Raw genomic sequence first — 13,501 nt, forward strand, 5'->3', positions numbered from 1 at the left:
TAGGGCACAATAGGAATAGTGCTCAGACAAGTAAGAAGACAGAGTGGACTATACAATGGCAACCATTGACAAGGTGTAAAAGGTATGGAGGACAAGGACGTTAGCCAAGTTTAGGAAGACAGGGACCCACTGCACAAGAAGTAAGGAGAATACGAGTGGAAGAGAAAACAAAAACGCCATCCTAGGAAAGATATGCTTACATAAGCACTGAATATATATGTGGAGAGCATAGCACAATAAGTATATAATGCATGAAGGTGGTTGTGAATAGGGAAAAGACCATAAGGAAAGTACAGGAGATCATATGGAAGATTGTGTGGATAGGAGAAAAGAAAGACAATGACGCCATTGGATACAATACAAGTAAGAAAACGATAAAAGAAGGGAAGAGACAACTGCCATGATACACAACCACATTTAAGCATAGAAACAAACATACCTAACTATTTTTTCTTCACAAACCAAGAAAGCAACAATTAATGATTCAATAGAACAATGAAATTGGAAGGTCAAGTTGTAGACACAAGCAAGTAGTTCGAGTAGCAACATGGATAAAAATACCCAAGTGTTACTCTTTTGAGTAAATGTTGCAAGGAGAATAGATACCAATTCCAACAGTGGCAAGAAAAAGATAAGGCTCAAGGTTGAGATGGCATTAACTCGTCTCAATGATAGAGTCATAGCACACACTATGGCATTCAAGAGTGTGAACAAGTTGGAATGCTGGAAATGCTTGCAAGATGCACCCCAAGATGATCTGATAAAGAGAAGTTCGAGGAATGCATAGGTGCAATGGGCAATCCAGATTCCCATGTTTTGTATTAAGGACTATGAAGGTGCACTCAAAGTAATGATAGAGACCTTTGACAAACATTCCGAAGTGAGCACAATGCCATATCTCAAGTGAGACTTGAGGGTTGCATTAACAATGATAGAGTTTATGTGTGTGTTTGGCATACCATAGTGCAACGGAAAAAAGATTGACATGAAGGCATGCAAGATGACAAGCGAGGCAAAAGATTTTTGGACGAAGTTACTGTCTCGAGGGCTTACACCTACAGAGATGGACTTAGTGGCAAAGGCATTGAAGGATCGAGGAATGAAGAAGTCCTTCATCCAAGAAGGACCGTTGCATTGTACCATGGATATTGTAAAGATAGATGGACAAGGTCGAGCCGTGCTTTGGATATTGCTCTTCATTAGATAGCATTGATGGATGCCACCATATAAGATTGGGCTACATTGTTGGTAGAGCGAATGTATCTGTTTACGACCTTGCAACATAAAACATTTTACATGTTGCACTACGTAATTGACTATTCTTGGATGCCACACACATGCAGATTCTAGCTGATGGATTGGAGGTGAGACCCGATCCCTTGATGCCTAGCGAGTTGCCCATCATGTGCTAGAAGCACTTGGACACGCCAATAGGCAAAATGTAATTGCAAGGCAGAAGTGGCGAAGGCAAGTTGTATCTAGGTTAGAGTCAAAGGATATTAACAGTGGACGGGAGGAGATGTCAGAGAGTTGTAGTGCCTCGTACGAGGGGGATAGTTAGGTGGTAGATGGTGACCATGTTGAGCCAATAGTTGCCATAGTGACCTTGACACCTATGCCCACACAGGTTCTGTTTACTAGACACTCCACATTGACCCCTCTACAGCGATTCAGACGTTTGGCCATATCTGCACACTACTGAGCATGACACCCATGAAAACAACACCTTTGGCGACATAGATAGTGCCAACACCTTCCATGGAGATAGTTTTTGTGCTCCCCGCAAAGTGTGTTTTAGTGGCACCACCACCTTCAGTAGAGTTGGTTGTACCTATAGTGCCGCAGGAGGTTGGAAAGAGTGGACAGATGGAGTTACTAGATGTTTAGCCACAGAGAGGAGATCTTGGATAGGCAGAGATAGAGGTGAGAGAGCTATGCAACAAGATGGACAGCTTAGGTGGTGGCAAGATGCCAGAGGAGGAGGCAACAAAGGTAAACTCATGGTTGAGAAAGTATAATATGGCATCGATGAGTCTGATTAAGGGCACCTTCACTTCTCCATGACACGACTTACCAACCCCTTAGGAGATAGTTGACTTGGATGATGAGAGCTTACTAGTGAGATGTATGCCTCATATGCCCATGGAGTTAGAGTAGATAGACTTTGAGCCCACTCGAGAGCCTAACATGTTATTTGAGTTAACCACAAAGCCCACTCAAGAGACGCCTGCGACACGGAGCATTGAGCATGATCTTGCACAGGAGTCTAATAGGAGAGGATCTAGAGAGAGTGACTTCGAGCATTACTTGCAAGAGATGGTTGAAATGCCAAGAGGATGATAGCTTCTACCCAATCACAAACCCAAGAGGAGGTCAAGGAGTTGGAAAGTTCATTGGCGTTTATGAAAGTAGAATGCGTTGAGAAGTTTTGAGCATTCTCTAAGTCCAGGGGGTGGCCTTCCACAAAGTCACTTGACATGTTGGAGGATTGGGAGAGTAAACTAGGAGAGACTTGGATAGCTGAGTTACTCAGAGAGATTGAGCAGGCTTCAGGAAAGACTATTTCTCTTTTCGCTGCTTCTAGCATGTCTCTCCCACACGTGAGATAACTAGGATGGAGTTAGTGGCTGAGTTATGGATAGTAAAGGGAGACCTGGCTTGAGAGAGGGAGGCATGGGCTGCAGAGAAAACAACCATGGAGGCAGAGAGGGAGAGTTTCTTGCTTCAGCTGGAGGAGGCTAGGGAAGATAAGGCGGTCTCGGGGTCATGCATGGCGAGTTCTACAAGGAGAAGCAGTTGCTAGAGGTGGCGATGGTGGTGAAGAGGACGATGGAGAGGAAGGTGGTTGCAGATCGGGACTTGTGGCTCAAAACACAAAAGGTATACGAGTTGCAGGCTCACCTATCACCAACTCTACCACCTTCATCCACTGCTACTACATTAGAGACGCACTCTCAGCCTCCCCCATCTTGATTTTTTTTTCTCTTTTGTACAATGTAGTGTTGTGGGTTCTTACATCATTCCATTTTGATTGTACATTGTCAGGTTAAAAATTCCTTTTTTTAGGGTGGGGGGATGATGTTGCCGGGTACAATGCTATGTGTTGTCTAAAATGTTCTTAATGTTAATCATGTTGTTGGTCATTAGTGTGGTCAAGGGGTAGGTAGTTATGGTATCAAGATGGAATAGAGCATCATTTCCGTTGGCATTATCAGTATCATTGGTATCATTATTGTAACACTTGATGTAAACATTGACTGATAGTAATGAAATACATGGCGGTTCTCTGATGTTGCCTTGCATTTACTTATTTCTATTATAACTCTTATTCAGTAGCATGCATTAGACTTCCTTTACCATAGGCAGTAAACAAAGAGGATAGATATGGTTTTTCTTAAGGACTAAGTAGCTTGGACAATTTCATGCTTGATTGCAGATTTAGATTTATTCAGGGCTGGAAGCTCTTATCATGTTGACATTCAGTCTGTCTTGGATAAGAAGAACGAGGTATTCAATGATATTTGTGTAGGTTTGCCACTAGATAGGGTTTTCAGCCTATGATTGAGTTAGAGGAAGGAGGAAAAGGGGTCATTACTACACTACTATCCCATACCTAGGATGAATGAGTTGATTGATGAGCTTCATGGGGCAATATACTTCTCCAAGATTTGTCTATGGTTAGGATATCATATAAGGGTTAGAGACGAGGATGTGCACAAAACAATTTTAGGTGTCATTATAGGGCATTATGAGTTCTTGGTCGTGCCATTTGAGTTGACTAAAGCATTGATTACATTTCATTTGTGCATGAATCGGGTATTTATTTTACTATAAATTTATGCTAGTTTTCTTTAGTGGATTTTGATCTTATGAAGATCACTTGGGGCACATAATTGAGGTGCTTGACTTATTAGAGCAGCATTCGTTCTATGCTAAATCATCCAAATGTGAGTTTCTTTTAATTGAGACACTTTATTCAAGGCAAAATATATATGGACGATGAAAAGATCAAGGTTGTAAGGGATTGGCCTCGACCTAGGACTTTGTCACATTGGAGAGAGTTTGTGGGACTTTGTAGCTATGATTTGAGGTTTGTCAAAGGATTCACACAACTTGCAGGCCCAATGACAAATTTGACAAAGAAGGGGGTTGTATTTTAGCATAGATTAAATTTGACAAACTCAAAGAGGTAATGATTTCATGTACCATTTTAGATATAATAGAAGATTCACTTCCTTTATTTTATAATTTGATGCATGTATTTCCAATTGGTTTGTTGTAGGAGAAAATTGATGGGTGTAAAGTTTCTGCAAATTCTGCTATAAATCAATCTGATATAATGCCTTTCTTGATGCTAAAGATGGTCTTGAATATACAGACCTGTATATGAAGTGTTACTAGGAGTATAATAATTATTCTGGAAATGTTCTTATCCCTGCAATAAATCGCATAAGGCAGTAATGTAGAGGAGCAGATTTAATTGTATATTGTATGTTCTCTATCCTCATTAATACCTCATACTTATATTGCAGCCAAGTACCATGTCCTTACAAAGGACGTGACTCTTTCTAAGTCGGCCCTTATGTATAAACCTAAGTAACGAGAATTGGAACCGGCAAAGGCCAAATCAAATCATGAATCGGCCATGAATGGAAATCAAATCGGCAAATTTAAAAAACCCTTGAAATTTAGTGAGTAACTTATTTCATAAACCCTTTATTGCTGATTTAATTCACCGATTCATAAAAAGTTGTTTGGCTTGAATCGGATCATGTGAATTGCCGCGATTCTCGTTACTATGGTATAAACTAATGATAATATTCCCAGATTGGCTTCTCCCAGAAATCATAATTTGTTAGTAATTATACTAACAACAACTATGCAAAATGAACATTATTAAATGCTCCTAAGGAAGCCGCCGATAAGGTAAATCATACAAGGTTCTCAAAGAGGCAAATCCTATTAAGGATATTCATGCTTCACTGGATCTGTAGTTCAGATCAGTTATGATTATCAAGGTTACAGAATTAACAATGGGCAATGTTAAGATAGAGTTTGAGATGTTCATCTTAGGATGAATAATATTCTAAGCAAGCAATTTTTATTTTTCAACTTTTGTAGTACTTACATTTTTTTTTTCTTTTAAGCTGTATTGATTTTCTCTCTTATTGAAACACATTGCAAGATCTTCGAACTGAAGTTAATTGGATTACATACTCTTTTATCCATTTGGTGAAGCATAACCTATTGACTGTAAAACAAGTAGAAGACCTTGTCTATATCCACTCCAATTTGGATAGCCTATCACATAAGGAAACTGACTAGAAGAATGGGACCTTTGAGTGTACTAACTGTGATGCATTTATTGTGGAACCTTCCAAAGTTAATGTTGATGATGACAAGACTCTTAGACAATGTACCTAGTGGAGGCGGCACTCCATTTTCTTGTGGTTCAAATGACGTTGAACCAATTAATGACTTCAATATATTTTTATGATGAAGATTGGAGACCAATATACAATTTTGAATTTAATATATTTCAAAGATGGTAATTGTAGTGATTTCTATTTGAATGGTGGTTTTAGAGTCCTAGACATATACAATATGATAAACTATGAATATTTGAACCATCAATTGACAATTAATATTAATAGTTAACTCTCATCATTGATCAATCATGAGATGATGAAAGATCATACTATCAGAGATTCAAATGTTTATTATCATATGATACATCAAAAGTATTTTGAATTATTTATATGCTTATTACAATGACACCAATTTTACAATACCAAAGAGTTTTTGTTTGTTGTACTGTATCAGAACTCTGTACCCATGCTTGACCTTGTATAAGAACCATTGACTCTGATTGATATTTTATATATCACGTAGCTCTCACTACAAACAAATTCTTTCCATTATTTCTTGAAATTAAATTGAAACTCCAATGCCCAGGGAGTTAATATATTTTTTGGAATTTTTTATTGGATTTTTTTCTTAATTATTAGGGTTCTGTGAAGTCATCAGATTCTCTCCCTCCTCACCCAGGATGTGGATACTGATGCGTCTGGAGGTGTAGGTGCCCAGGAAGCACCTCACAGGGCTGTGGATCTTCTTGGGGCGCATCCACAGCCCTGTGACCGCTACTTGGGCGCCTCCAGGGGGTATCTCCATGCATGCAAGGGCATCCCAGGGCCCATAAAATCAAAAGCCTTAATTTTGACAAGCCATTAAAATCATTCAAACTTGTCGGCACTTGCTGACTTAGTGACTGACCCACCACACATATACTGTTGTCACAGATCTTTTAATTTCACCAAATTTTATTGAAGAATGAGGAAATTTCATGCCAACATGCAAAGAATTGTAGGAAAATTCATGCGAACACGCAATGAATTGGAGGAAATTTCAGACAATTGTGTAATGAAGAAGATGACTCAACCTAAATCTGTACTACTTCTGGCAGTCTTGATCATTACAGGATTGTCTGAGCTTGCCGAGCAAGACAAAGATTCACTTTTTTCAATTCAATGGTTTCTGCTGCAATACAATCTGATATCCACAAATTTACAGCAGTGGCTTAACATTTCAGACAATCCCTCTCTGGTTTGGGATCAAATGCTGTTATGGAAGAGTGAGAAGGCTAAATTTGAGCAATTTTAACATTTCTGGACTCCTGCCCGTACTTGCAAATCTGACAGTAGTTTCTTCCATAACCCTCCGTCATAACCACTTGAGCAGCACCATTCTTCAGGAATTGAGCAGGGTGCTGACTTCTTCCCTTCATTATTTGGACCTGTCATTTGACCATCTCACCGAAGAAATTTCATCGCCCTTGTTCTCAAATTGTTCAGAGCTGACGTTTCTGTGTATATATATATATAAATGCATCCAAAGCCCCCGAATCAGCAACTTGGAGTTTCTGAATTGATGCTAAGAAAAGTTTTAATCTATAGAGTCTAGACCTATATTTTACTGGTATGCATCAGTATTACAATCTGTGTGTTTGTGTGTAGACACACAATTGTACCAAAATAAGCAATTTTTGTTTGTTGTACTGCCTTATCAGAACTCTGTACCCATGTTTGACCTTGTACCAGGACTGTCGGCTACAGTGACATTTTATGTATCACATAACTTCCACCACAAACAGATTCTTTCCATTACTTCTTAGAATTAAATCGGAACTCCAATGCGTAGAGAGCGAATATGATTTTGGTAATTTTTTATTGATTCATGCTGACAAATTTTTTAGGCCTATATTTAATTGTAAAGCATCTCTCTTACCATATATATCAAAATTATTTTTATCTTTTACTGAAACAAGGAGTTTAATGCAGAGTGCTTTTCTTTTGAGATGTTTCAAAGAAAGTTGTTAACTTTTTCATAGTGTTTAATAGACTTAAGTTCATCATAAAATCAAAATAAAACATATAATACTAGAAAAAATATAATGCATATTATACATTTCAGAAAGCTAACATTGAGGTTTACATACTAACAAATTAATATTTTTAAATTACTTCATTTGATCCCCTCAACAGTGAAGTGGATTCTTTTTGTTTTGTTATATTGCCAGTGGTACGATTTAAGTTGGGGAGATTCTATTCAAAAGGGGGTTGGATGTAATTCTCATATTTTGAATCTCATTAGTTGAAACCTCTGTTAATGCAAATCATGCAAAGTTTAAAACAGTATTTAATTTCAGGGAAAAATCAGGATGTGCCAGTACTGAAAACTCAGTGTTTGTTGAACTGCAGCATAGATGTGTTGTAATAATTCTGACATAACCTTATGTACTACAGTATAGGTTATTGGTTGTTCTCTGTCTTAAATAAGGTGTATGTTGGCTTTAATTTTATGATTCAATTGTCAATATTATTGATAATATTTTAAAGTTAAAATTGCCTCTGCTAACTGATTTGCCGTGCTTTGGAATCTTTATGAAAAATATTTTCCAGAGTAGCCAACATGTTTATTAAAATTTTCCATAACTTCGTAAGTTTCTTCATTTATTTACCCATAAATTAAAGTGGTAACAGGAGACCCTTTCATGGCATTTTTTATTTCTTTACACAAGTTTATGTTGATTTTTTTTAATCAAATTTATCTTTTGTTTGTTTTAGATCATTCTTTCTTTTGATTTGATCAGGCATTCAGTTTCCAGTAGTTATACATTAATTTCAATATTTTCTATTTCATAGATAGGGTCCCTGGCATACAACTCTCATTGCTTTGGTAGTATGAATGTAACTTAGACACTGGCTAAATTAGGAATTTCTTTAATGGTGCCTTAACCTTGTACAGTGGTATTTACTCATCAATGAAAACTTTATTTACTCCCATTGTTTTCCCCTATACTTTTACAATATTTGAATTTTTTGGATAAATTTTTACCTTTTATAGATGTATGGCTCGTTCATGTCCATCATGTTGTGTTTACTTGTTGGGCATTTGTATCTAATGTATCTTTGCATTTCTGCGAAATTTCATCAATAATTTAATTATAGCAGTTTTATTGGTTCCAAATGACCCCTTTCCTTTATAATTGTCCTAGATATTTCAGCTTCAGTGTAATACTATTATTCATATGCAAATGAATTTGATAGGAACTTCAAGTTCCGCTCTTCTTGCTTCAATTTGCCTATATTCATGACAGTACTTTTGTTTCAACGGAGATGAACTATTAACTTTCCATGGGCTTGATTCTGTGTTGACATCTCTTATGTTTGTTATGGTGCACGATCCTTGAGCATACACTTTGTTAATACAAAATACTCATCTACTTTCTTTGTTTGATCTAATTGTAGATCCACTTACCAAAGAGAAATCACAAGGGTGGTTAGTCTTCCGATGGGCATTGAAGTGCATACCACATTTGATTCAAGATATTGCTCGTAGTGGCAAACTGACAGAAATTATTCCAGTTTATGGCATAAGTGTTGAGCCTGGTGTCCGTGAGGAAGCAGTGCAGGTGCTTTTTCGTATAATCATGTATCTTCCTCAGAGTCGTTTTGCAGTAATGAATGGAATGGCTAATTTCATTATTCAGTTGCCAGATGAATTTCCTCTGCTCATACACACATCACTGGGACGCCTTGTACAACTTATGCATTCATGGAGAGCATGCCTAGCTGATGAGAGGTTATCCTATGACCACAAAGGTGTTGTACGTGCAAGTAGAAACAGTGATATGGTCTATAGATCCTCCCCTGTACAGCAACTTGGAGAAACAAATGAATTTCGAGCTTCAGGAATGGATGCTATTGGCCTTATTTTTCTTTGTTCTGTTGATGTCCAAATCAGGCACACTGCACTTGAGCTGTTACGTTGTGTCCGTGCCTTGCAGAATGATATAAGAGAATATTCTCCTAGTGAAAATGGTGATAAGAAATTGAGGAATGAATTAGAACCAACTTTTGTGATAGATGTGTTGGAAGAGACAGGGGTGAGTTTCACAATTTTCCCTCATGCTTTTCTTTAATGCTCAACTAAAGAAAGTGTACCTACTAAAACTAGTTTATAGTTTGGATGGACAGTGCTTTGAATTTTATTGGAGTGCCATTTGCTTATTAAAATGTCTTTTTCATTTCCTTGCATCTTTGTTTCAAACGTTTTTCCTAGGATGATATAGTTCAACGCTGTTATTGGGATTCTGGTCGTTGGTACGATCTAAGACGAGAGTCAGATGCATTTCCATCAGATATCACTCTTCAATCCATATTGGAAAGTCATGACAAGAGCCGCTGGGCTCGCTGTCTTAGCGAGCTTGTGCAGTATGCTGCAGAACTGTGTCCCAATGCTGTCCAGCAAGCAAAGTAAGAGTATTGCTGTAGCTTCCTAAAAGGCTTAAAGATATGATTTTTGTTTTGTTCTGGGAAATGCTTCCATTTTGTGAATATTTGCTTTTATAGCTGAAGTTGAGTTTTAAAATTTTTCCTCTTCAATTGTTTCTCGTGATTGAAGGACATATTCGAAAAGGATAAAGCTATGGTTTAAAATTTAAGGATATTGAAATTGATCAAGTGTTTTTGGATCAGCTGAACTTTGATATTGCTATCAAGATTCAACTTTATAGTTTTTGAGCCAAACTCATTGACCCATGTTTCTTGAGTAGTGTCTCACAAGAACCCATCTCTCACGAGAATGAATGGAACAATTAGCACTCATTGCATGTAAGTGATGCTCATAGGGGTGAACCATCAGGCCTTTTCAGGAGGTCACCTATTCGAGTATTCCTCCAACTCAAGTGTGCTTTACTGTGGAGTCTCTTCCAAAGTCCACTTAGCTTGCTGACCCATTTGCAAAATCTTCAGCTAGTGTTGTGCCTAATGAATATGAACCATTCATTGTACAGCCCCTTCAGCTCATCATATGATAACTCATTCTCATGAGAGATAGGTTGTTGTGAACCACTACTCATAAAACACAGGTCAATGAGTTTGACTCAAAAACTACACAGTCGAATCCTGATAGCAATATCATAGTTTGACTTTTTGTGGAAAATATCTCCTACTTAACAGCAAAATTTGTCTCATCTGTTCCAGGCTTGTAATTTCCAATGCAAACTTTAGCAAATGTTTTATTTTAAAATTTTGAATTTACAGTTCTTTTGACCTCCTGAATTGATTGGATTTTATAAACCTGGTTTCAATGCATCATAGGATTAAAAGAACAAAACTACCTATGTGAAATTTACAGTACAAATTCTTACATCCCTCCATACAATCATAATATCACTTAAGAAAATAGCTGTGTTTGTTTTCTTTTTTAAATCATTTGTTATTTACCTTGTTGTATCATTTATTTTGGCTTGATGATACAAGCGCAATAGATGGCACTTATGTTTCTAGGATTGGCTTTGAGTGCAGTATTTTAAAAAATGTTAGGGATGAGGGTTTGTTCATCAATAAAAGCTTAAAAACATTTGAGATATAACAATATTAAATACATCAAGAGCACAATTCAAACAAATAGTCTTTTCAATGATACATGAAAACTTGAAATTATAGATGCAACAACTCTTCTGATTGATTAATAAATGAGCATTTGACATGATATGTAAGACAGATGAAACTTGAAAGCATGTTTCCCTTCACAGTAATACTTCTTTTCTCAGTACAACAGATGGCTGAATTATGCTCATATGCTACCCCAAAAAAATCATAACTGTGTTTACAAGCTTGAATTCCTACTATCTCCTGATGGCCCACTCTTCTTTCTCTACCATTTGTTGACCTTTTATAGTGTGTGAATACATCATAGGCTCACCACGTATTCCCTTCATTCTTCACTTTTTCTGTCCCATATATGGCATTTTCTGTTGTGAAAGCATCTCTTATTGTACTGGGCTACTTGAGTCAAAATAGGAGGTTAGTAATTGTGGCAATTTATTTACTAGAAAATAATAATATTGTCAGGCATTGAATAACTTGAATGCTTTGTCAAACTTCCACAGATTGGAGGTGACAAATCGTCTTAGACAAATAACTCCATCAGATTTGGGTGGAAAGGCAGTGCAGTCACACGATACTGAGAACAAGCTTGATCAATGGCAAATGTATGCCATGTTTGCGTGTTCTTGCCCACCAGATGATAGTGAAGATGGTGGCTTTGAAACTGCCAAAGATCTATATCGTTTGATTTTTCCATCACTAAGAGCTGGTTCTGAAGGGCAAATAGTAAGTAGAAACAATTTTAGCTGCATTATTGATGGAATACAAATTACTCTTACTCCATGCATGTGCATCCATTTGGCTTTTTCCGCTTATGTTGATTCCTCTTTTTTCTATTCATGTCTCTACAAAAATTATAAAATATTATGAATAAGCTTGCCTAACGGTTTTATTGTCAGCACTAGGTGAATCTAACTAGTAAGCTTGAAGGCGAAAGTCAGATTCAATGGAAAAATAACATTCACTGTAGTTGTTAGGGGAAGAAAGGCTCAACAAGAGTGGCTCTTGGGCCCAAGAGAAGGGTCAATAGTGCTAATCAAACCTTTACATTGAGACAAGAATTTCAAGTGCTGACTGTAGTTTAAAATATCAGATCTGGTTTATATGTGTTTCTCTAGTTGTTATATCTGACCGTTCTTTACAAATTTGAAAAGTTTTTAGTCACGTGTAGTCTTAAATTCTACATAATTGAATTCATGAGTGATATTGGCCTTTTGCATGATTTACATGATCAATATAATCTGCTTCCAAATTACTTTTATCTATGGCTATGAATAGAACTTGTTGCTCTCCTGCCGTCATATGTACCTAATATTCAGTTTAGGTAAAATTAAATGTTTTTTTTTTGTTAATTGTATTAATTTTCTAAATATGACTGCTGGTACCTATAAGTGCTTCATGAACTCCTGAAATATTGTCAGCTTTCGTATTGAGAATCTTTTTATGCCTTGTCCAGAATGCTTCTATTTTAGCTCTTGGCCATTCACACTTACAAGTTTGTGAAATCATGCTAGCTGAGCTTGCATCCTTTCTGGAGGAGGTTGTATCCGAAACAGAAACCAGGCCAAAATGGAAGGCATGTTGCACTCCTTATCTTCATTTTTGGTTTGCTTGTTGCTAATGAGAACAATATGGAAATAGCATATTTTTATCTTTGCAGATCGTTCAGGAATGGTGTCATTTAATACTTATATTTTCTCTCAGAGTCCAAAGGTACGCCGTGAAGACTCACGTGTACATTCTGCAAATGTATATCGAATGGTTGCAGAGAATGTATGGCCTGGCATGCTAAGTCGCAAACCTAGATTACGGGCACTCTTCTCTAAGTTCATTGAGGATACCATGAAACAGATTGTCACTGCTTCCTCAGATAACTTTCAAGACATGCAGCCTTTACGTTTTGCTTTAGCATCTGTGTTGAGATCTCTTGCTCCTGAGATGATGAAATCAAATTCTGAAAAGTTTGATCCTAGAATACGTAAGCGTTTATTTGATCTTCTTTCATCATGGAGTGACGACACAAACAATGCTTGGAGCCAAGACAGTGTTAGTGACTATCGGCGTGAGATTGAACGCTACAAGTCAGGACAAGCTATGCGCACGAAGGACTCAGTGGAACGCATCTCCATTGAGAAGGAGGTGAATGATCAAGTAGAAGCGATCCACTGGGTTTCCTTAAATGCTATGGCTGCTTTGCTGTATGGGCCATGCTTTGATGACAGTGCAAGAAAGATGAGTGGTCGAGTTGTAAACTGGATTAATTATCTTTTTCTTGAGCCTGCCCCAAGAATGCCATATGGTTATTCACCAGCAGATCCTCGAACTCCTCCGATTTCTAAGTTTGGTGTTGGAAGTGCTTTTGAATTCCGCTCTGGGGGAGGACGGGATCGACAGAGAGGAGGCCAATCTAGGGTCATGCTTGCAAAAACAGCTCTTATGAATCTTCTTCAGACTAATTTGGATCTTTTTCCAGCTTGTATAGATCAGGTACCTTCACATATTTCATTCTTTTGTCCACTTTGCATTGCCATACGTTGCTTTGCTGA

At 37.4% G+C, this 13,501-nt stretch overlaps 1 protein-coding gene across 1 annotated transcript in view; it reads left to right on the forward strand.

The window, feature by feature from the left end:
• Positions 1-13,501, forward strand: part of LOC149542921 (ARM repeat superfamily protein) — a 232,740-nt gene that overhangs the window by 215,491 nt on the left and 3,748 nt on the right. The window contains exons 11-15 of the mRNA XM_089797837.1: positions 8,811-9,448; positions 9,625-9,818; positions 11,459-11,681; positions 12,412-12,531; positions 12,660-13,442. Coding sequence (XP_089653963.1) covers positions 8,811-9,448; positions 9,625-9,818; positions 11,459-11,681; positions 12,412-12,531; positions 12,660-13,442 — 1,958 coding nt within the window. The remainder of the gene's footprint in view (positions 1-8,810; positions 9,449-9,624; positions 9,819-11,458; positions 11,682-12,411; positions 12,532-12,659; positions 13,443-13,501) is intronic.

The sequence above is a fragment of the Cupressus sempervirens genome, chromosome 8 (assembly GCF_028749045.1).
Source record: "Cupressus sempervirens isolate cs-2001-9-10 chromosome 8, ASM2874904v1, whole genome shotgun sequence".
Lineage (NCBI taxonomy): Eukaryota > Viridiplantae > Streptophyta > Pinopsida > Cupressales > Cupressaceae > Cupressus > Cupressus sempervirens.